This window comes from Diabrotica undecimpunctata, chromosome 6, assembly GCF_040954645.1.
Source record: "Diabrotica undecimpunctata isolate CICGRU chromosome 6, icDiaUnde3, whole genome shotgun sequence".
Lineage (NCBI taxonomy): Eukaryota > Metazoa > Arthropoda > Insecta > Coleoptera > Chrysomelidae > Diabrotica > Diabrotica undecimpunctata.
The window spans coordinates 160,193,032-160,216,118 of NC_092808.1; the positions used below are offsets into that span (position 1 = coordinate 160,193,032).

A 23,087-nucleotide genomic window follows, 5' to 3' on the forward strand; every position below is an offset into this window, starting at 1 on the left:
CGAAATAAATCAGTTATCGTTAGACCAGTCCACTTTCTAAGATTAGCCTAGATTATCTACAGGATAGACACTAACGTCCAGGCCCTCTCTTACTCTCAATCTTGCCTTGAAAAATCAACCGTAAAAGTCGGCATTTACTACTACGCATGATGTGGCCGAAGTAAGCCGATTTTCTTTTTTTTACGGTTTTAATAATTTCTTTCTCTTTCCTTAGCCTCTGGATAATAGTTATGTTACTTTTGTGGCGTATATATGAGCCCCTCAATATCTGTCGGTAGCACTACATTTCAAATGCCTCTAATTGTTTTATGGCATTTTCTGTAAGGCTACAGCTTTCTACTTCATGGAAAAAGACACTAAAGATGTAACATCTAAGAATTCTTGTGCGTACACTGATACTTAAAGATATGTTACAGAGAATCTTCCCAAGACTGTTGAAAGAGCTTCTGGCATTTTCAATACGAGTTTTTATTTCGTAGCGCTGATTCCAAGTATCCTTAATATTGCAGCCCGAATAGCATATTTTTCCTACTCTTTCTAACGGTGTATCGCCTATTGTAATTTAAGTTTTTATATTGGTATGTTTATATTGGTTTTCAGAGTGTATGTTAAATAATGCCGGTGACAATATGTAACCCTGTCTAACTCCTTTTTCGACTGTGAAGATCTCGAACAGGTAATTTTCTAATCGCACTGTTCCTTTTTTTTGGAGATATAAGTTTGAGATCAGTCTTATATCTTTACCATCGAGTACTGATGTTTTTAGGATATCGATTAGTTTTCCATGTGAGACTTAATCAAATGCCTTCTTGAAATCAATTACACATGCATACACATCGCAGGGGATATCCGCGGCTCTCTGTATTAAAACTTGTAAATTAAACAGTGCTTCACTTATTTCGAGTCCTGCTCTGAATTCAAATAAACTTCACTCTACTTTAAATACATGGCTCATCAAACCAATTAATCTATGTTCTTCACATTTTCTAGTGTTGGCTTTTTTAGGAAGTGGAATGAATATTGATAGTAGCCAGTCTTTTGGGAAAGAACCAGTCTTGTAGATGTTGGTTGAATAGCTTAGTTAGAGCTGTGATTTGGTGTGCCTCTAATAGCTTTAAAATTTCACCATGCACCTCATCAGGTCCTGGTGATTTTCCATCTTTAATCCGCTTATTGGTCATTGATACTTCTTCGTTTGTTATTTCTGGGCCGTAGAGACTGTTTATTTCAGTCGGACTACGTGCTGCATCTTCTAATAATTCTTGAATATATTCTGTTCATCTTCGTAATTTATCTTCAATGGTGGTCAAAATTTGGCCTCCAATGTCTACAATTATGCCTGTATTGCGTTATTTTCTGGTGTTCTGTACCTCTTTAACTTGTAGTGTTTCAATTTCCTTACATTTCTCCGTCAGCCATGTTTCTTTTGCTCTTTTAATCTCCTTTATTATAGTGAGATGCAACTTTTTATATTCGTTGTCATTTCTACCTTTTAATTTTCTTCGCTGTTTCATCATCTGCAATATTTTATCTGTCATTCATTCTTGCTTCTTTTCTCTTTTTGATTTTAGATATTCATGCGAAATTGTGGTAATAGATATTTTCATTTTATCCCACTGTTCTTCTATGCCTCTAGTAGTATCTTTCACTATTTTCGCAAAAATTCTGATTAACATCTGTTTTTACTTTTTTCTGGATATCATTTTCTTTTAGTAGTCTTATATCTGACTTGGGCCTCGTTTTCTTATGAATTATTTTGAGTCGTATGTTGACATTAGACTATGATCTGAGAAGACATCTGTGCCTAGATATGTTTTTGTTGAGGTGATAGAATTTCTAAACCTTTTGTTTATGTTGATAAAATTAATGTAATAGTACCTAGATTAAATAGTAAATATTTATATATTTAGTAAAAATTATAAAGCAAACAAAATAATACCAAGTAAAGAGGAAAGCTAATACGAGTACATCCGAATAAAATTGAATATATTTAATCAAATTACAAAATAAATTTTGTTTTCCCTTGGTTAAACAGGTGTATATACTAAAAATTTGGACTCTCAAAAATGTAAAATCAATTTCTAAGGATGAGTCCAATTAGTTCTATATAGTATATCAATTTATTAGTAATTTGTATAAGCGCTCCCGCCAAAATAGTTACTGTCAAAAAGTATGAAATAATTTCTTATGGATGATTTCAATTTGTGCTCTCTTTAATTAAAACCTGATTACTTAAAAATATATCCATCTATTTATGGCACATCCATATAACTTGAAAAAATATATTCTTCAGTTATTTTTGTTGTTTTTTCAGGTCAGATTTTTTGAAGGTGCGCGGTTTTGACGAAGACATCGTCGGATGGGGCGGAGAGGATGTTATGCTGTACAGAAAATATGTTAGAAGTAATATGAAGGTTATTCGAGCCACAGATCCTGGGATTTTCCATATTTGGCATCCAAAAGTAAGTACCAAGTAATATTCTTTTTTCTAGTTCAGGACAATATCAAAGAATTTTTAGTGGAACAAATGTTCTGAAAATTCTTTAATGCAATAAAACTATGACCACACTTATAATCCATTCTACTACATGTTTTTTTACTTTTATTGATAACAGCTTCGACCATTTTGGGTTATTAGCTGTGCTATAGGTAAGACATAGATACTTAAATCTAAACAGTATTTTTGATTAATTATTAGGTTCAAAACATTAATAGTTACAGTTTGTTTAAAACATTAATATCTTTCAAGTAATTAAACATATTTGTAAATTTACAATTTACTAATTTTATATTATTAGGTAGTGAGCGTTTTTGTCTTTCACTGATATATTTAGGACACTCTGTTAAGATATGTGTTAGATTAATGTCGCAGTTACATAAGTCACAAATAGGGCGATTTGATTTGGAGGTTGGGTAGCTGTGAGTCTGCTATGACCTATACGTTTACGGGTTAGGTTAACAAACAGCTGGCGATTTATATTTATCCTGCACCAAGATTCGGTTGAGGTGGATTACTTTATAAGAATGGATAATAACAAAATACCCAATTGAACTATGGTAGGAAATCGGCCAGTGGGAGGACCAAGAAAGATATGGATAAACTAAGTAAGAACCGATGCTAGAAAGATATTGATGATAAATAACTGGAGAACAACAGTCGGGAAAGAGATGCTTGGAGGTGGATGCTAGGAGAGACGAGGTAAAGCTTTGAATTTTTTTTTGATATCCATTATAATATTGCTGTTTTTTTTCTAGGTTTTTTTTTATTTTTTGATCTCATAGCAAGCTTGCAGTCCTCATAAAACCAGTGTTTCTGTTTTTTGCTTATTCCCATATTTAAACTAATGTTAAAAGTTCTTAGTCTTCTGGTATCTTTTGAATTTTATTTAAATTACCTTGTTTATTTTCATATTCCTGTTGCCACCAAAATTGGTGATTTGCATTAATTACGGTTTTATATTTTGTTTCATTTTTTTATGTCAATTGGTTATTCTGTATAGGTCGTCATTGTTTATCACCCTTAAAATAAATAGGGCATATAATTCGAAGTAACAGAATTACCTTAAACAGATCAAATACCTTCCCAAAGAACATCTAAAATGATGATTTTACAAAATTCTTTTCTTTAATCTTCGCCGTCTCTGCATTAGACCAAATTGAACAAATCTGCTTAAAATTTTCAAATGTTTCTTTTAAGCCATCATTAATATTTCCCCTTGTTTATACGACCGATATTTGTTGTTTCATTATGGCAGCTCATATTAAAGTAAAACTCTTTTATCGCCAAAAGTCCACTGCGAATCAAATCTTGATAAATAATTTGCCATTCTGTCTTGTAGGGCCCTTCTTAGGTTCTCAATTCCCCATCGTCTCGTTATCTTTCAAATCTCTCAATTTTTTCCTCGCATCCATCGGCTTTCGATATAAATCTGACAAAATTAAGGGTAGAAAACGAATTCGGGTGGGGTAATATATAACTGGGGCGGAGTAGCAGATTTTTATGTCGTTTGGGTTTGGAAAGAAATGGCCTTTTTTAATTGTAGTGAATAATGAAGATTATGGTACATTGTTAAAAGTATAAACTCGTACAACCCGTTATATTCTAGGTCCACTAAAGTAGAGTCTTTAGTCAAATCGTTTACTTTTTTATTACTTGTTATATAAGAGTGACCTTTTATACATACACAAAGCTAACAATTCTTCTTTAAAAACTAAGAAGCCTTAGATTTTCAATCACGGCTGCAATTAGTCTCTTAATATATATGCGTTTAGAAAAGTGTCTTAATTCGAAGAGGACTGACTGTGAGTCGGATAAAATTATTATAGCCTTTGAAATATAATGTGGCATCAGTATAAAGTTTACAAGAGTGATTCCAGTCTTTCAGCTTATCCTGTACTACGAAATTTTCATGCACAATTGAACTGTATGAAGAAATTACTACAATAGGTTTATATTCATTTATATATACAAGCTATAGGCTCCCAAAGAAGCTAAAGCTGCTTTCACTTAAAGATTTTTTTTATGTGAAGGATCATCCCATTCTGGGTTTTATTTTACAGTTTTTGGTGTGACTTCGCTGTTTTCTTTTCTCCATTTTTCTCTCTCTTTGATTACCCTTTCTATATTTCTCAGTTTAGGTCTGCCTCTGTTTCTTTTATCTGGTAGTATCCATTCCGTTATAGCTCTTAACGGATTGCTCTTTTTTCTTCTCAGTATGTGTCCATACCATCCAATTCTTTGTGCTTTTATTGCTCTCACTATGTTTTCTTGACCCATCCATTCTTGTATTTCTTGATTTATCCATTGCCTTGCATCCTTTTCGTTTTCCCTCTTTGGCCCCAGTATTTTTCTAATATTCTTCCTCCTCATAAACTTTCAATCACTATTTTTCTCTTGCTCTTATGTAAATGTTTGTGCAGCATATACTACTATTGGTCTTATGGTCGTTTTGTAGATTTTCATTTATCTCTTACCATTTTTTTATTTCTATAAAACGCTATATTTTTCGTTTAGGTTCATACAGTATATCATAATAAGAGCCAACAAAAATGGAATTATTTATTTATTGAATGAATAATGTACTAGATTGTAAAAAGCAATAGCTAGATTCGAAGGGTTTTTATTTGACCACAATTTTTTTGTTAGATTTTCAATAGAAAGACAAGATGTTTGTTTTTGTAACAAGCTGTATTGATTATAAAGCTGGCATTTAAAATAGATATCTTAGATATAACGGCGGCTCGTTACATTCTGCCAAATGGGCTGGTGTAGGATTTAGATTCAAGGGTTTCCTAGGACAAATCTGGTATTCATATTCATATTGTATTTGATCCAATTTACGCAAACTAAATTTTGTCGCTGATCCATAAAATAGCTTTCATAGACCAAAATTGATCTGGTGTATGCTCTGTAAATAATAATAAGGCCTTTTCACATTTGTTAATGCAATTATTAATATGCTCGTTCGGAGTTAATTTGAAATTTAAGATAACACCTTACAAAAAGTAAGGTAAAACTGTTATATAGAGAAATTTCCAGCTATGAGAATTTTAAAGTACTACCTTTTTGTAACCTGTGTCTTGAAAAATACTGCACGTGACTTTTTAGGTGAGATATTAAACTTATCAATACTTTTGACAAGAAAGCATATTTACTTTAAAGGCATTTACACAATGTTGTAAATGCCTTTAAAGCATTTTAAAACACAAGTTTTTTTCTAAAGATAAAAACAGAAGTCATTTGTTTATTGTATGTAAGGCTTTCTTGTTATTTTTACGGATAATGATATATAAATAACCGATTTGGCTTTACAAAACCCGTACTGGTGATCTGATATTGCTCTCAACATTTGTAGCTCCTATTTGTAGCTGCTTGTAATTAGATTTTTGTAAAATTGTCCAAATTAGTCCAATATGATTGTTATCGAGTTTAAGTATTAATGGTATTAAGTCTGACTAACTTTAAATCATGTGCGAAATCTTTTCCTTACAATTATTGTAAAATCTCTTTACAAATTAAAGATATTAAGTATTCTTCTAAGTAGGTTTTATTGAACTTTTACAATTAGCTTGATTATCCGTGATCATACAGTTTTAAGACCAGCGCTTCTACCTATTTTAATTTTATTAGTAATATTGGCTATCTCTTCTGCTGTGAGCTCATTAGGTCGAACGTTTTTGAATCTAGGTTGAAATCGATTTTCGGGCGTTTTGGACCAGAAATTTAAATTTTAACTAAAATAATTAATAATAGAATAGCAAAACAGCAAACAGCAGAATACAACAAACCATTATTCAAAAAATGTTAAAAGCATTGAACGAGCATGATGTCAATATAAATGGAGAGAAGCTCATTCATTTGAGATTTGCAGATGACATCATCCTTATAGCCGATCGTATGGGATATTGTGCAGACTACATCGTACCTAGGACATAAAATTCGGTTGGGCAGAGATAACCAGCCATGTGAGCTCCCACATCGCATAGGATTAGCCTGGTCAGCGTTTCGTAAATTAAACTATGTATTTAAATCGGATCTACCCATATGCCTCAAAAGGAAAATCTTTAATCAATATGTTTTACCTATACTCACTTATGTAGCGGAAACATTAACACTCACAAAAAAGGTAGTGAATGAGATTCTCGTGACTCAGAGGGCTATGGAGTGCCAGATGTTGAGTGTCTCTCTGAGAGATCAAATTTAAAACGAAGAAATACGTCGTAGAACAAAAACAGCAGACGTTGTCGAAAAAATCGCGTCGTTAAAATAGAATTGGGCAGGACACGTCACCAGATTATAAACAACCGATGGACAAAACGTATTTTAGAAAAAAGACCAAGGCAGCAAGCAATACAGAGCAGAGGACGCCCACCAACTAGATGGACTGACGACCTGAAGCGTGTTAGCAATAATTGGATACAAGCCGCACAAGACAGAGACAGATGGAAAGAGCTAATGATGATAATAATGATGATGAATTAACAATAAGGAATTTATTTTAAATAGATTAGAAATTGTAATCCTTTCTAAGAAATTGCCAAGATTATTAACTGTATCATAAAAACGGTGCCTAGTGTCTCCAAACATATTATTAATTTTTTTTTATTACTTGTTAATAAAAATTCTTGACAACGTTATTGTTTCATTCTTGATGTAAATCTACCATGTTGTACCAAAAAATTAAGTTTAACACTTAATTATTCCTTCTTCATGTAAGATTTCTAATGTCACTGAGTATATTTTATGTTTTCCTCTAAACAGTATTGATTACTTTTTCAGGATCTGTTCATTTTGTTTTATGTTATCAATAGTTTTCAGCTAGCAGTAGTTGTTTTGATAACAACATAAATATTATAGTGTTCACTTCAGTTAAAAGTAAATTTAAAAATAATCGTCAGTAATAACCCAATTTATTGATTAGCATAAGACGTAGATCAGACAAAAAATGGGTAATATGATTCAAATAAATAATATATCTGTGTCTAATATAATTCCTTTCGCACCTATCAATGCCAGCACCGAAGTTCCACGTCAATGCTACGACCGAAGCCAGAAAAAAATCACCCTCTTCCGTGCCCTTCGATTTATTATCGAGTTTTTCCTATTAAGGTCCTTGTTTTCATCCTTTTTTCGAGTATTTATTAGAAAAAAACGACGACGGACCAAATCGAGATCCGAGAGGAGGCCGCGGTAGGCGGTTTATGGATTGTTTTAGGGTCAAGTTGAGAGATGAGGATGGGGGAATGGCGCTAGCTAACGGAGATGCAGCAGATATTAAATTGTATATATCATAACTCGGCGAAATGGCCCATAGGCCAGTTTGTTCGTGAAATATGGTATTTTATTAAATAAAATTTGGATCAGTTGTATGGTTCCCATCATACCACTGTTACATTCAACAGATTGAAAGAGTCCAGAATAAATTTCTGAGGGTAGCAGCCTATAGGAGTGGATACAGGAGAGAGGAATACAACTATCAGTGGGTAAGAGATAGTCTTAACTTACCAACACTTGAGTCAAGGAGGACATTGTTAGATTTATGTTTCTTAGACAAAGTTATCAATGCTTTTATAGATTGTCCTCAACTCTTATCGCTTGTTAGTCTTAAAGTTCCTAGTAGAAGCAACAGACAATCAGAAATCTTTTCAGTGCCATTTCACCACACTAATTATGGTATCAATGAACCAACTACACGATTGGTCCGGAGCGCTAATAGCCTACCAAGACAAATGGATATTTTTGACTCCAAAATTAGTTTGTTTAAAAAACAACTAAAAAGTATCTTACAATAAGTTTGTGGTACATCTGTATTATTTTTATATGTTTCTATTATTCTGAGGTGTTTGTTATTTTAATAATTTATTGTTGTTAAGGTGTAATTTTGTAAAACTGGTGTTTGTTATTTTAATAATTTATTGATTGTAGGATGTAACTTTGTAAAAATTGTAAGTAAATGGATGCCGTATATAAATAAATAAAAGTTTTATCAGTTATCTTGTGACAAAAAAGTTAAAAATTAACATTCTAACATGAAAGAGTTGCTGTTTGTGATTTCTGACAATGTTCTCTATAGTCTTTGTCTTAAATATGAAAGTTTCTTTATAATATTTGTCAGGTTTATAATAGCTCCTTCTATATTTGTCCTCAAGAATTTCTAACGTATTCTGTCAAAAGCTTTTTTGAAATCTATAAAAGATCTCCTGGTTGTTTTCTTAGCATCGCTGTGTGAGAACTTTAGAGAAAACGGATCTTCTCTAGTGCCTTGGCCTTTTCTGAATCCCAATCGTGTCTCGCTAATTCAAGTTACAACTCTCTCATTAACGAGGTTAATCGATAATCGGAACATTGTTTTGCATTAGCTGTATTTTGTATTATATTTTTTTATACGACATCGAAAAAGTCTAGGGGTATTTTTAAAAATAATTGTAATTTCTTCTTTAATTTTTTTTGATAAATTATAATTGATTTGTAGTGATTGGAAGTATTTAATATATAACAAAATTTGTTAAAATGCCAAAAAATAACGAGAACGCCTTTAAGTACAAAAAAAATTGGGTCAATTACAAAAATCACAAAATATGGTCTTAATAAAGAAAACAAAATTAATATTAAATTATGGCATTCACCCTGGTTTACTACGGCTTTACATCTGTCGTACATAGACAAAATAAGATTGTCAATGTCCTGTTGACAAACATTTCTCCATTCTTCTATCAAGCACTCTTAGAAATGAAACGTCATGTTTATGTCACCCATATGTGGAGTAATTCTTTATTGAAGCATGTCCCATACATGCTCGGTGGAATTCAGGTTGAGGAATTGTGCTGGTCAAAGCAACAGATCTATACCTTCGTTGGAAAGCGAGTCTGTCCATACGCGTGCGACATCTGACCAAGCATTATCATGCATATGGTGGAAATTTTGACCAACAGCAACGAGCAAATTAACGAACGATAGATTGAAGAATGGTGTCGAGGTACTGGGCTATAAGGACGTGGTCTGGAAAAACGATTACATATCTACTCAATATCATTACTGTACCACCTCTGTATGTGTAAACTTCCTGGACATGTCTTAAACGTTCTACATTTCAAGATCATTTTTACACTCTTACTCGACAAAAATCTGAATGAAATCCACTTGATTCGTCGAAAAATAAAACTGTAGCCCAATCATTTTCATCCCAGTTTTAATATTCTTAACACCACTTTCATCTTGAAGGGCCATTTCCTCTGGAGATAGGTGCACATCTCAATGGCCTTCGACTGTGGAGATTGGCTTTATGAATACGATTTCTTACATAATCATGGCCTATGGTGACCTGGTGTGCCCGCTACAAGTGGCCAACCAATTCAAATGCTGTAATCGTTGGTTGTCTTTTAGCGGTTAACACCATAAATCGGTCTTAAGCTACAGTTATAGCAAGCTCACATCCTGAATGACGTTCGGCTCGACTTTCAGTATCATAAAAATGCCGCGACTTTTAATATTTTGGGAGACTCATTTTACCGCATGTCACCTTGAAGAAGTACCCTATTCCTAAGAACCCTATTTATCTCATCCAGAGTTAAATGACATCGTTCCATAATAAAAAACAGTATTTTCAATGCACTAACTAGACAAGAACTTTATAGAAGGAACAAAATTGAAACTACCAGAATATTTTCTGCAGTATAAAAACTATAGTTTTTTCATCTCCTATTAAAAACTTTGTCATTTACTCATTATCAATTTTACCGTTTTTCTTTACTTACAAAACTGTACAGAATGAGCAACTGCACAAATTGAATTAAAGTTAAACGACTAAATGAATTTATTTTTAATAATTTTGTGTTATAAAAATATCTGTAGACTTTTCCGATTTGTGTATATTTTCTTCTACTCCACTATATATTATCGTATATAATATCATAAAAGAGAAAATTTGGCCGGCAATATTTTCGACATTGGTATGAAAGTTTGTTGTCTGTCAATTTTTGCGAATTAAATTTTCTCGAAATTTAATAATATTCGACAAGACTATTTTACGAGACAATTAATGCACCATATCAACGAAACATAATCTTTACTTATTTGTTAACAATATTAACTGTACAATTATTATAAGCTATAGTAGTTAGCCTATTTTTTTCTACTAAAGTATGATTTTGTGTATTATTGACTTGTAGCATCTGGGAACTCGAAGATCTAGCTTCATTTGTTGTTCTAAAGTTTTGGATCAACTTCTGGTGGTGACTAGAATCAAGCTGCAGATATGGTTTTAGATAGCTTTTAGAAAGAGAATTTGAGTGACCCGTTAATTTAATTAACTTCTGTTCAGAAACACCTTGCTTGAACAATTCTAACTTATTTTATGTTTTTTTGTGTCTATACCAATTTTTTCAGCTAACATTTTGGTCCACTTAGATACGGTGTTAATTCCAAATGGACAGTTTTTGAACCAAGATCCATCTTTGCAGTTATGGTGAACAGTAAGAAAGAGTTTGTCTGATAAAATCTTTGGTCCCCTTGTTTTTCATTAATTTTAAAAATAATCTAAGTGAGCATAACTTTTCGTTTAATAAATTTCTTACCACCCATTCGCTGCTTGCCAAACTTTTTGGACCGCCTTGATTTGTTTTGGAAAAAATGCTGTTGTATTCGATTTGGTCTGTAAACTCTCTTATAGCATCAAATTTCTTTTGAAAAAAATGAATCTTGCAGTTTAGTGCCTGCTTGTCTCTCCAAGTAAAGTTCAAAAAAGCAAAGGTGAAAAAAGTTTTTTTGTTTTCCATCGGGGTTTTTCGTCGTAGCTTTGGATGATTTTTAATAGTTCTTCGGTGGATAACGCTTTTGAACAGCGTTTGGTAGTAAATCTTTCGAGCATAAAATTTCTCGCCCGTAGGAACACCGAAAATTAAGTCCAAATAAAGCTTCTGGACCTCTGCGTGTTCCATGGGACATTTTTCGAAACCAATTTTTTTATTTCTTTACCTGACTGGCATCCAAATATTAATTTTTCGTCTGAATTCATTATATCTGTCCAAAATTGATTACGCCTCAATGACGTTAGTCAAACTGACAACAATAGAATTACCAGACACCTTCGTGACGGATCTGTCATAATTTTGTCGCTGAAAAATCATGGGCAGGAAGGAGTTTTGTTGCTATGTTGCTATGACCTTTTATCAGTTAAAAATAGTTTAGTGAAGTCGTCATCCAAATTTCTTGTTTCTTAAATTTTTTGTTTCTGTTATGCTGCTGTTATGTTTCTTATAAACCAAACAGTCTTTGTATTACTTTATTAATACCGTTGCCGGTACAGACTAATTATTAATTAAAAAACAATCTTGTTTGATAATAATCCTCTGACCTATTTTATTTTCAGTTGGTCATGTCTCTGACGTGCCTAGTATTTGTTTGGGGTATTAGAGTGTCAAAATTGGACTCTAGGAGATCAAAACAAGACGAGGAATATATGTTCGATTATAAAATATTTATAGCCCCAAACCGAGCACAACATTGATAATCCGAGGGATAATCTTCGAAAAATACCGTTATCGGAATCTTAAGGGTGGTATTTAGGCAAAAAAATATATGAAATTTGAAGGGGTATTATAGTCGTAACGTAAACACGCAACATTCGCCAAAATGGGAGAACATAAAATATTTGATTTCGTTTTAGGGTTGTAGGGTAGACGGATTGGTGTGAGTGTTAACGTTGTTTTATGGCATAATTTGTTGATATATTACTACGGATTGTGAGTTGACAGTGCAATTTGTCACCGCGCTGACACAGTTTTAAAAATTCGACCCTAAACTACAGACTTAACGTCACCTTTATCAGGGTTTGACAAACATATTATTTAGCGATAACCTATCAAGATAATTCTTGCAGAGAATACATCGTTTTCGTAAATAGGTTTTTTAATATGTTGTTTTATATTTCTGTGCGTTTATATTACACTCTTACAGCTGTTATAAATTTATTATTTGAGCTGTATTAGAACAAAAATTTATGTAAAAAGTAATTCCAAACAAAACATGTCCTAAACTAAAGTAAACAAAGTAGTAATTAACGAAAATTTCAATAAAAAATCATTTGTAAATGTTATATTTATTTAAAAGAACCCTTAAATGGTAAAATCACTGAATATTTTTAGACTAAATAGTTTATCTTCAGAGCTGTTACCTAAAACAAGTATAATCACTTTAATTAAAAAAAAAAACAAAAAAGTTAAAATCAACGAATGGAAAAGAAAAGTATTTTTACAGTGTGTAAACATACATAAAATACTGTACACTAGACACAAAAAAAACATTAAAACATTTGGTTATCGTACGGGTATGAGAACTCGACCATTTGTTGAAGTTGAACCATATGTTGCTTATCACCCGCAATAGAAGAATATTAAGTGAAAAAGCTATAGATTTGACGCCGCTGGATTTGGTCCAAATATAAATGAAAGAAAAACAAAATATATGGAGTGCACAAAGTCGAATCGACATGAGAATCTGCAGGTAGACAACCATACCTACGACTAAACCTCCGCCTTTCCCTACCTTGCCTCAAAAATATATGACAGCAACAACATTGGTCAAGAAATACAAGCACGAATTTTTAGTAGTAATGACTGCTTTTAGGCTTACAAAGACTGGAAATCAAAACGTCAAAAAAAAGTTATTTTAAACCTCTATTGTGGCTTATTCCCAACGAAAATAGTAATTGGTTGATGTTAGAAAGTAATTGATTAGTTGCACACAAGCATATAACTTTTTCTTTAGTTGCATATAACTAAAGAAAATTAATTACTATTTATCTGGGAATAAGCCACAATTAAAGGTTAAAATACGTTTATTGACGTTTCAATTTCCACTTCGGAAATCGTTCTCAAAACACAAACATTAGTAAACCAAACAAATTTTTTTTTTTTTTTTTTTTTTTTTTTGTTTTTTGTTAAAAAAAAAACAAAATTTGTTTGGTTTACTAATGTTTGTGTTTTGAGAACGATTTCCGAAGTGGAAATTTAAACGTCAATAAACGTATTTTAACCTTTAATTGTGGCTTATTCCCAGATAAATAGTAATTAATTTAAAATGCCACAAGAAAATAGCTTCAGAACTAAAGAAAAAGCTAAGTTCAGTACTTAAACTATGGATTAATCATATGCGGCAATTCAACAAATGCACTTCAAATTTTTAGAATGCAAAAGAAAGCTATCAAGATTTTAGCAGGGGTTAGTTATTTGGAACACTGCCGACCTTTCTTCATCAAATTCAACATTATGCCGCTACCTACTCTGTTGATATTTCAAGTTCTGACTGAAATTCACATAAAACTGGTCCATTTAATAAGGTAGTTTGACGATCACGTTCACAGTATGCGAAATTGTCACTAGTTCAGGACAAATCGCTGTAGATTGCATCTTTCAGATAAAAATTGCCTTAACTATAACTATTATTTTACCTATATCGATGGCTTAATCTGCAAAAAAGCCAACTCCATTTAGGCAAATTGTTCAGTATGAACATAAAACCGTTCAGTTCTGAAATAATTATACTTACGGTTAATTACTAAATCTTAAATCTTTATTTTAATGCTTGGTGTTAATAATAATTAATCAAAAATAATTTTGTTTCCCCTAAAACTTTTTTTGCGCCATAAAAGGAGTTAGCTTTTTTACATATTCAGTAAGAAATAGAAAAAAGGAGTTAGTCTGTTTTTTTAACATCTTTTAAAACAAATTAATATAAAGAACTAAAATTCAAAAATATCAAGAAAAAATATAATATAACAGTATAAAAAACTTAGATTGTTAAAAAAACCGATTGGTTATGAGGTAGATTATTGTAGTAGGAATGATAGTCAGTTGGGATGGAGGTTTTTAGATCTTGAAGATCCTGGACCTTTCTGATGGTTAATGGCAATCTATAAGAACGGAAGTTCGGCAGCTGAGCAAACTTCTTTCGATTAGTCATTTTTTCACAGCGTTGGGGAAGTAACTTCCATTCTCCTTTAAAATTTACTTTATAAAATACGTATATGTCAGGGCTCTGATTTCATTAACCATGAAAAGAAAAATTAAAAATGTTTACTACCTTACCTGTCAAAGGTGAAAAAAAAAATTTACCTCGAGATTCCCTTCATTTTTCCAGGTCAAATGGATTTAAGAAATTTGACATCATTAAACGAATTAAAGAATGAATGTGCTAAATATTTAACGTAGTATGGTTTTGGATTTTTGAGAGCACTTCGGCAAATACCAATGTATTCAGCAGGTACATTAATAATTTTATTTCGAAGTTTTTTTCTATGGAGGCGTGCATAGAATCTACCTCCATCTATGTGTAACCTACTTCAAGGTACTTCTGTGCAATAACGATGTTCCTGGTCATCGCCACATTTATCAAAGCATTTGAGGCCATAACGTTTCGATTTTAAGCTGCGCAACCGTCGCTGTAAATCAATACTTTTTTGTCTGTGGTGTCTAAGATTTGTGGTAGAACGTTATCTATAAGAAAGTATGAAACAGAAGCAAATTCTTTAGCGGAAACTTCACCTTCTGTCTCATTCCATAAAAAGCAGTATGCTTCCTTAGTTTTTAAATCCAATGCACAAAAATTATGCACATTACTTAACTTTAGATTTGTAATACAGTGATACATTAGATTTTGGTGCTGTAACAGAGTTTTTATGCTTTTCTTTTTCAGCTCGAGCCTGTCTTTTCTTGTTGTGTGTTTCTTGTATTCATCTTCAGATACAAAACCTAATTTATAGACGTGCATTTTTCGCAGGCGTCTTTTTAAGGATGAAATAATGATGGTTTCCGTATCTAAAGTGTTATTAAATTTTGCCACCCATACAGGCAATAGGTTGTTTGTAGAACACCAGTCCAAAACATAATAATCATAAAGCGACTGTTTTGATAACAACCGTATGGGCACGATTCCACGTTTAAACTACTTTCTAAGGGTTGGCGCAACTCGGAGTTGGCGCTTTTACCGTAGTGGGGGTCTTATGCATGAAGGTAGCTTGTTTTTGGGCAGGCTATTTGAAAGGCTTACGATAAAAATTAGGAGTTAGCAGTTTGTGAACTGATATATAGCTGGGTAAAGAAAGCAATACATAAATAAAACGATATTACGAAAAAAGTGGAGTTGGCTTGTTTGCAGATTAAGCCATCGATATCTTACCTTACCTTTAACTAAAACTTTATATTTTACCAAAAGTATAAAACAGCTAATTTTAATAGTTTCAAAAAAGCTTTAGGAAAATATCTTTTGAAACATTGCTTTTGCTGCTCAGAAAAATATATGACTCATTGCAGAACATCCACTCAACTGCTTACCTTGACTTTGGCATAAATTATTTTTTGTCAATCTGTGTTCTTGTTTGTGATATTTTTAAGTTACGTTTTACATTCATTTTTTATAAATCATGTATTTTTGACTTGCAACAAACAATATTTTGTATTTGTGAAGTAGTTAACTAAACAAAATTCTAACTCTAAAACTCTACAACATAATCACAACAATTCAAAATTAACATCGTTGATAATTTACATGTGTCCTTTATAGTTTCTTACAATTAACGTCTATATTGTCTTTTATAATTAAATATTTCTCTTCTGCTTCCAGGTTTGTTCAGGTAGTCCCGGTGGCCAAAAGCTCTCCGCTGATCAATACAGAGCCTGCATCAGATCTCGTGCACTAAACGAAGCCTCCCACGCCCAACTGGGCTTCCTGGCATTTAGGGACGATATCGCTGCGAATAGCAGTCCGGCGAAATACAACCCACACCAAATCAAGACCTTGAAGACAGCACCAAAGAAATTGAGGACGCAAACGTAAATTGATTATTGATCTATTGATGATTAGGTAATGTATACGAGAAGTTTGTGATTTTTTTAAGTACAACAAATTTGCCTAATAATTTTTTTAGTCAAAATATATTTAAAATTTATTATCGTAAACTTCCTGTGTACATTTATTATTATCAACAATTTTATTATGGTGCTTGTTAAAAATATTTGAGTTTTAAACTGAAAAATATAGTGTGTTTTAAAAAATCGCAAAACTGCCATTGCTAAAATCCCAGAAAACACTTATTTCTCTCTAAAATAACTTGGCCATGATAATTTTTAACTATATGTAATATGCCCGGTCTATGTTACCGTAAAAAACTTTACAGGTTATTTTTCGGTAATATTTAAAACTTGACTCAAACTGTACGCTCCGGTTACTGAGAACCTCATATTGCTACTTAATCTCCAAGGGGATTATTCTCTTAAGCAAATTCAAAAAACTGAACAGTTTATATATTTGACCCAGAAGTTAATAAAATCTTTTCAAATTTTATTGTGAACCAAGAAAAAAAACAGACAAAAAATTGTTAAACAATTTCTTGCCGATAACCTGATAATCTTAAATTTAATCCTTAACAAAAAAAGTACCACGTCTTAATAAAATGTTGGTACAGAACTCCAGCGATATTACAGAACAAAGGAATTTTTAATTTGGAAGAAGTCAAACGGAATATAAGGTTAACACATCAATGTTGTACTTAACTTAAACATTGCCATATTCCAAACTATGACAACTAGATAAATCGCTGCCACACCATATGAAACGTCCTTAATACAGGAACAACCTGTTCAAACCATTTAAAATGTTGATCAGAGAGAACTACTCAAATCTCCAAATTCAAAAATTGACCGGTACCAAGTGAGATCTCCAAAATAACATTAAAAGGCCTGGAGAAAAAACTTAGTACATAGGCATATGTTCAGAATCCAACTGCATTGTTTAACAAGAAAAAAACCAAAACTCGTGATCACAATAAAAAGTGATCTAAAAATCGGTACTACTTATATACGCTGTAGTACAAAGCGTAGGACTGAACTTAAAAATGAAAATCTTTTTAAGGACATTTTAACGACAAATCATGCATTCATTATACATTAATTATAACACTTATCTGTGATTGTACTTCCAATTTTGTCTTCAAGATTATTATTCCTTCTTATCATATCATTTGCAATTTTTCCCCTCAGTACGTTCATTTTTTTTTTATAATGTGTATAATTTTCAGATATCTTTTTACCTTTTAGTAGATTAAGAGACTTTTTCTTTATTTCTTGAGAAAAAAATTTCTTCATCTTTTCTATACTCTACATTTTTTCACTTTTTAATTTGTTTCTTTGCCAATGTTTTCTTCTTATTTATGTGTGGGACAGAACTATTCTTGGGGATTGTGATATTGCATCTACTATTTCTTTGCTTTTGTTGTTTATTTCTTTTGTTGCTGTATTCATTAATAAGGTACTATTGATATTTTTTTTAAATTCAAATTTTTTCGTCAGATGCATTCAGGGTTTAAATTTGTTTCTATTTTTTAACTTATGTCTCTCTTACTGTTCGATTCCGAGGCAGTTTTCATAACAGACTGTTTTTATAAGGGTAGGTTGTTGGCCTTCCGCTTAACTCTCCTCCTTTATCTGGGCTTGGGACCGGCAAGAAAGACTGTTAAGCTACTCGATCCACCCAACAGTCATTCCAGCGTACTAATATACACAGATAACATTGACATTGTGGGAAACACAGTCACCATTGTGAAGGAGACTTTTAATAAATTGGAGGTAGAGGAAAAGAAAACTATTTTGAAAGAGTGGAGAGTTTTAAATATCTCGAAGCAACAATCACTCCAGATAACGATATCGCGGAAAAGATAAAGGAAGAATTGAGGCAGCAAATAGATGTATGTACAGCCTCTACAATACCATTAAATCTAAAAGCCTAACACGAGCATCAAAGATTAGAATATACAAAACAGTGATTAGACCGGTGCTCATGTATGGGTGTGAGACGTGGACCCTGACCAAAGAAACTGAAAGAAAACTTAGATGTTTTGAGAGCAAAATCCTCAGAAGAATCGTTGGGCCTTATCACGACATTAATAGCAATGAGGATGAGGACAAATACTGAGGTCAAGCAGATCTAAAATGAGCTGGCCATGTTCATAGACTCCCTAATAACCGCCTTGCCAAGTTAATATGGGAGGAAGCTCCCATAGGAAGAAGACCCTTAGGACGTCCACGAATGCGATGAAGAGACAATATTTGGTCAGATCTAAGAACAATGGGGCTACCCACTGACCCAACTATTATGGACGACTGTTCAAGATGGAAGCAAGTTGTGCAATCAGCCAAAATCCATCCCGGGTTGTAATGCTACGAGAAAAAGAAGAAGAAGTCTCTCTTACTTCATATTTAATTCTATGGTATTGTAAATCATTCGATAATCGTTTGCCAATGAAAATTATTAAAGAATTAAAACGTATTATAGGTTTTTGTCCAATAATACGATATATGAAATACCAAAAATATATTAAGTTAAAATTTTTATCAGTCAGATTTGCAAACTGTACAAAAAAATGTGGTGAAAAGATGAAATTTTTATATTATATAGCTTTGCTCTTACTTCTGTGTATAATTGTGAGCTATTTCTAGGTTAACTCATTCAATCCGATGCTGTCCTTCACTGGCTCCAACATAGAGCCATCTCTTTCAATCTGAGGTTGAATTTACTGTATTAACAAATTGGTTTTTTATTTTTATTGTTAAAATAGATTGCTTTTATAAACACACACTCCACAAATAAAGCACATCATTACACACGTTCAATCTTTCTTGATGACGATGACAAGCAATACAGCTTCTTAATTTTTTGATCTTACAAAAAATACATTCTTGCGTCCTTTTTCATACAGTTTCGAAAAAAGCAACCCTTACTGACTGACTAATACATGTAGTAATAAGTTTTTTCTTTACTAATCAGTTCTGATTCTAGTTGGTCCAATAGCTTTTTCTTCTTTTTCTTCTTAGGGTGCCTGTCAGTTCCGAACGTTGTCGTTCATTCTGGCTATGATGACTTTGTTAGTTGCTATACAGAATAGCTGTGTTGAGGTCTTTCTATACCATGCTCTTAGGTTAGTAAGCCAGGATAATATTCTTCGTCCTGGGGCCCTTTTTCCTTCAATTTTACCTTGCAAAATGCATTGGAGTAGCTCATATCTGCCTTGATTTCTCATTATATGTCCCAGGTACTGCAGTTTACGGACCTTCACGATATTTACCAAATACGCGGCTGTATTCATCCTCTGTAGTACTTCTTTATTGGTGACTTTGTATGTCCATGGCAGTTTAAGGATCCTTCTGTATAACCATAGCTCAGAAGCCTGAAATTGTGATGGAGTTTTCGCCTTCAATGTCCACGTTTCCACTCTGTACAGAAGCACTGAGTACACGTAACATTTAAGGAGCCATATTTTTATTTCTAGAGTGAGATCATGGCTCATGAACACAGGGATTATAGTCAAGAATGCACTTTTTACCTTTTCGATGCGACATTTTTGTTGCACGACTCATTTATTATATTTTTAAGTATTTCTACTATGAGACTCCAATTCTCATTTGGTTTACATACATATTTGGTTCAGTTATGTTTTCTTTGCTGACGATCATTAGCTTAACTTTGCTGGTGTTTATATTCAGTCCATATATTCTACTTGTTTCCGTTATTTTATCTTTTAAGTTCTGCAGCCCTTTTATGCTATTATATCATCAGCATACCGCAAGTTATTGCGCTTGAGTCCATTTATTGAGATGCCTTCATCAATATCTTTTAGAGCCTTATCAAAAATGTGCTCCGAGTACAGATTGAATATTAGTGGTGAAATTATATACCCCTGTCTCACTCTCCTTAAGATTGCGACCTGATCTGTATATTCTTTATTTATTCGTAGCACCGCTAATTGATTCCAATACAGGTTACCTTTAATTTTTAGGTCTCTTTCATCAATCCCTGTCCTCTTCAGCACTTCCATTACTTGTTTATGCATGATCGAGAGCCTTTTTGTAGTCAACCAAGCATGCAAAAACATCACATCTGACATCTCTACATTTTTGAAAGAATATTTACACGCTAAATAAAGCTTCTCTCGTACCAACGGCGTTCACAAATCCAAACTGATCGCAATTTGTTCTTCGCATTTCTGGTAAATTCTTTTGTGGATGACTTTTAAAAATAGCTTCAGCAGATAGATGATTAGGCTTATAGTCCTATAGTCTTCACAACTTTGGCTCCTGGTTTTTTGAGCAGTGGTACGAACTCTGATTTAAGCCACTCTACTGGTATTTTTCCTGTCTTGTATATTAATATAAATATTTCAGTTTGTATTTTTATTTGTTCTGCATCTAATAGCTTCAGCAGTTCTTCAAGTATTCTTCCCATACTTTCTTTTTATCTTCTTTATTCTTTTTGCCTTCATCATCTGTTATTTTTCCGCTATTGCATTTTTGGGTCTGATACTGGTGCCTAATTATTCTTTAATTTATCTACTTAAGATAACGTGCTTGCTCAATCAGTAGCTGCTTTCCTTCTCTCTCTCTTTCAATTTTTTATTAAATGCAATGTCAGCCTTCGGAGTATTTTTATATCTTATGTTAAGATATTTCCTTCCTTATCTCAACACACCGTTTTTACTAATCTAACTACGATGCATCACATAAAATCGTTGAGTAGTAAAAATTAGAAAAGAACAATAAAACAATTGCACTAAAGCCCAAAATATATAGTGTAGAAGTATAAAAATGAAACTCATTTATTGAAAAATGAGACACACTAGGCAAAAGCGACTAGAACACGTTCAGTGCCGAATTGATGATTAGTTAATATGAAAAATCATGTTTTATAGTAAAAGCTGCACCTTCACTGCTTTTACCTTTCTATCCTTTTTTAGGACCTTTACGATGATCTTATTTTACGATTTTCAGACGTAACTATAGAAATAATTTATTATTAAACAGACAATTGAATATTACGTCCTTACTAAAAATATTTGGCATATTTTAAAGCACACCGTATTTTTCATAACTTTGTACCTAGTAGTAAAGAAGATACTTACCCCTTGTGATTTTGAATGCCGAAATTCCAAAATAACTTACGTGATTTTTATTGTTATGTTTTGTTATGTTGGTTAACAGTTTATTTTTCTGTTATTATTATAAATACTTAAGGGATTTCATAGCTACGCCTGATGATAAGCAGAGAAAATTACATCAATATTAACCACCTATAGAGGAACTCAATACAATCAGTAAAAAACTATTTAATGCAGATGTAAGATCAAATCACATATTACTAACTATTATTATAACTACTGGTGTTACTATTACTATTACTACTGGTAGTAAGTTGGCAAAAATGAATAAAAAAACTACAAAAATAAAAAACTTTGGATATATATAAATATTGATAAAAAATAAAGTTAAAGACGCAAAAAAAATGTATGCTTCAGGAAGGTATAGATATCCAGTAAATCTAGAAACAATATGATCATTTTAACGTTCTTAAAAAGTCCAACAATTTATTGGTATCGGGAGAAAAAGACAACGAAGAGTCATAACAGTTAGAGATCAAGAAATTTTATTGAATATACCAGAAAAAATTTAAGCGATGCGTGAATTATCCAAAAGAATTACTTGAAGATATCCAACACACAATACCATGAACTAAAATAGCGTGGACCAGAATGCCATACTAGAATAGTATAAATAGCCAAAATGACCAAGATGTTACAATCGAAAAAATCGAATATGGTATTAAAATTTAAAAAAATCTTAAAGCAGTAGTATCCAAGAAATATTTCCATACAATTTCTATAATTAATTGATACTAGAAATTTTAAATATAATTTAAATTCTTGACCACTTTATATATACTATAAGAAGCATGTCAAATTGAAAAATGAGACGAAGACAAAGAATCTCATAGTCAAAAATAGTTGTAATGATTGCTAACCTCCGTCAGTGGAGATCGCTTCATAAGGAGTAAAAAAGTATAGACACTGTTAACTGATTTAGGTCAATATTTGTTGACTGTATTACATCATTCATCATCCCCATCATTAAACTTATTACACAACGTAGAAGTGAAATCCTTTCAAGAAATGTTGACATGGCCACATCGAATCTCATCTTTAAAATAAGGGAATTTTTTAAAATATAATTTTTGGGAAACGGATTTTAGGAAAATGCTTGTATTTATATTGCCATATGAAATTTTAGCTGGAAGGAAATTGTTTTGGACGATGTTTTATCGATATAATTTGCAAATAACTCTTTGAATAGGTATCACATTATTTAAACTTTGAAGAAATTTAAAATAAATCATTTTTTGTGTTTTAATGAGAAAAAGTCATGTCTGTTTAATATTTCCAGTCAAAATAATTTCTTTCCGTGGTGGATGAATGTTTTTAAAGAAATTTTAAAGCAGTTGTTTGATAGAATGAAAGATTCTTATATCAATAATACCTAAATATTATTAGAAACATGTGAGCCGATTTTTTAAAATAAATTATATAAACTTTATAGTGTTTTATTTCAGATATTACGAAGGTGTGTCAGAGATGTGTATTCTCCCTATTTATATAAAGATGACATCTTCTTTTACTCGTATTTACTAAGGTTTACATGCGTATTATTGTAGGGATTAATGCAATCCTTAATCCGGAGCCTTCGCCATACTTTTAAAAATTTATATGATAAAT

At 32.2% G+C, this 23,087-nt stretch overlaps 1 protein-coding gene across 2 annotated transcripts in view; it reads left to right on the forward strand.

The window, feature by feature from the left end:
• Positions 1-22,906, forward strand: part of Csgalnact (Chondroitin sulfate N-acetylgalactosaminyltransferase) — a 525,789-nt gene extending 502,883 nt beyond the window's left edge. For both annotated transcript variants that reach the window (XM_072535954.1, XM_072535955.1), the window contains 2 exons: positions 2,315-2,462; positions 16,118-22,906. In XM_072535954.1, the coding sequence (XP_072392055.1) occupies positions 2,315-2,462; positions 16,118-16,330 (361 nt within the window). In that variant the 3' untranslated portion in view covers positions 16,331-22,906. The remainder of the gene's footprint in view (positions 1-2,314; positions 2,463-16,117) is intronic.
• Positions 22,907-23,087: the final 181 nt, after the last annotated feature.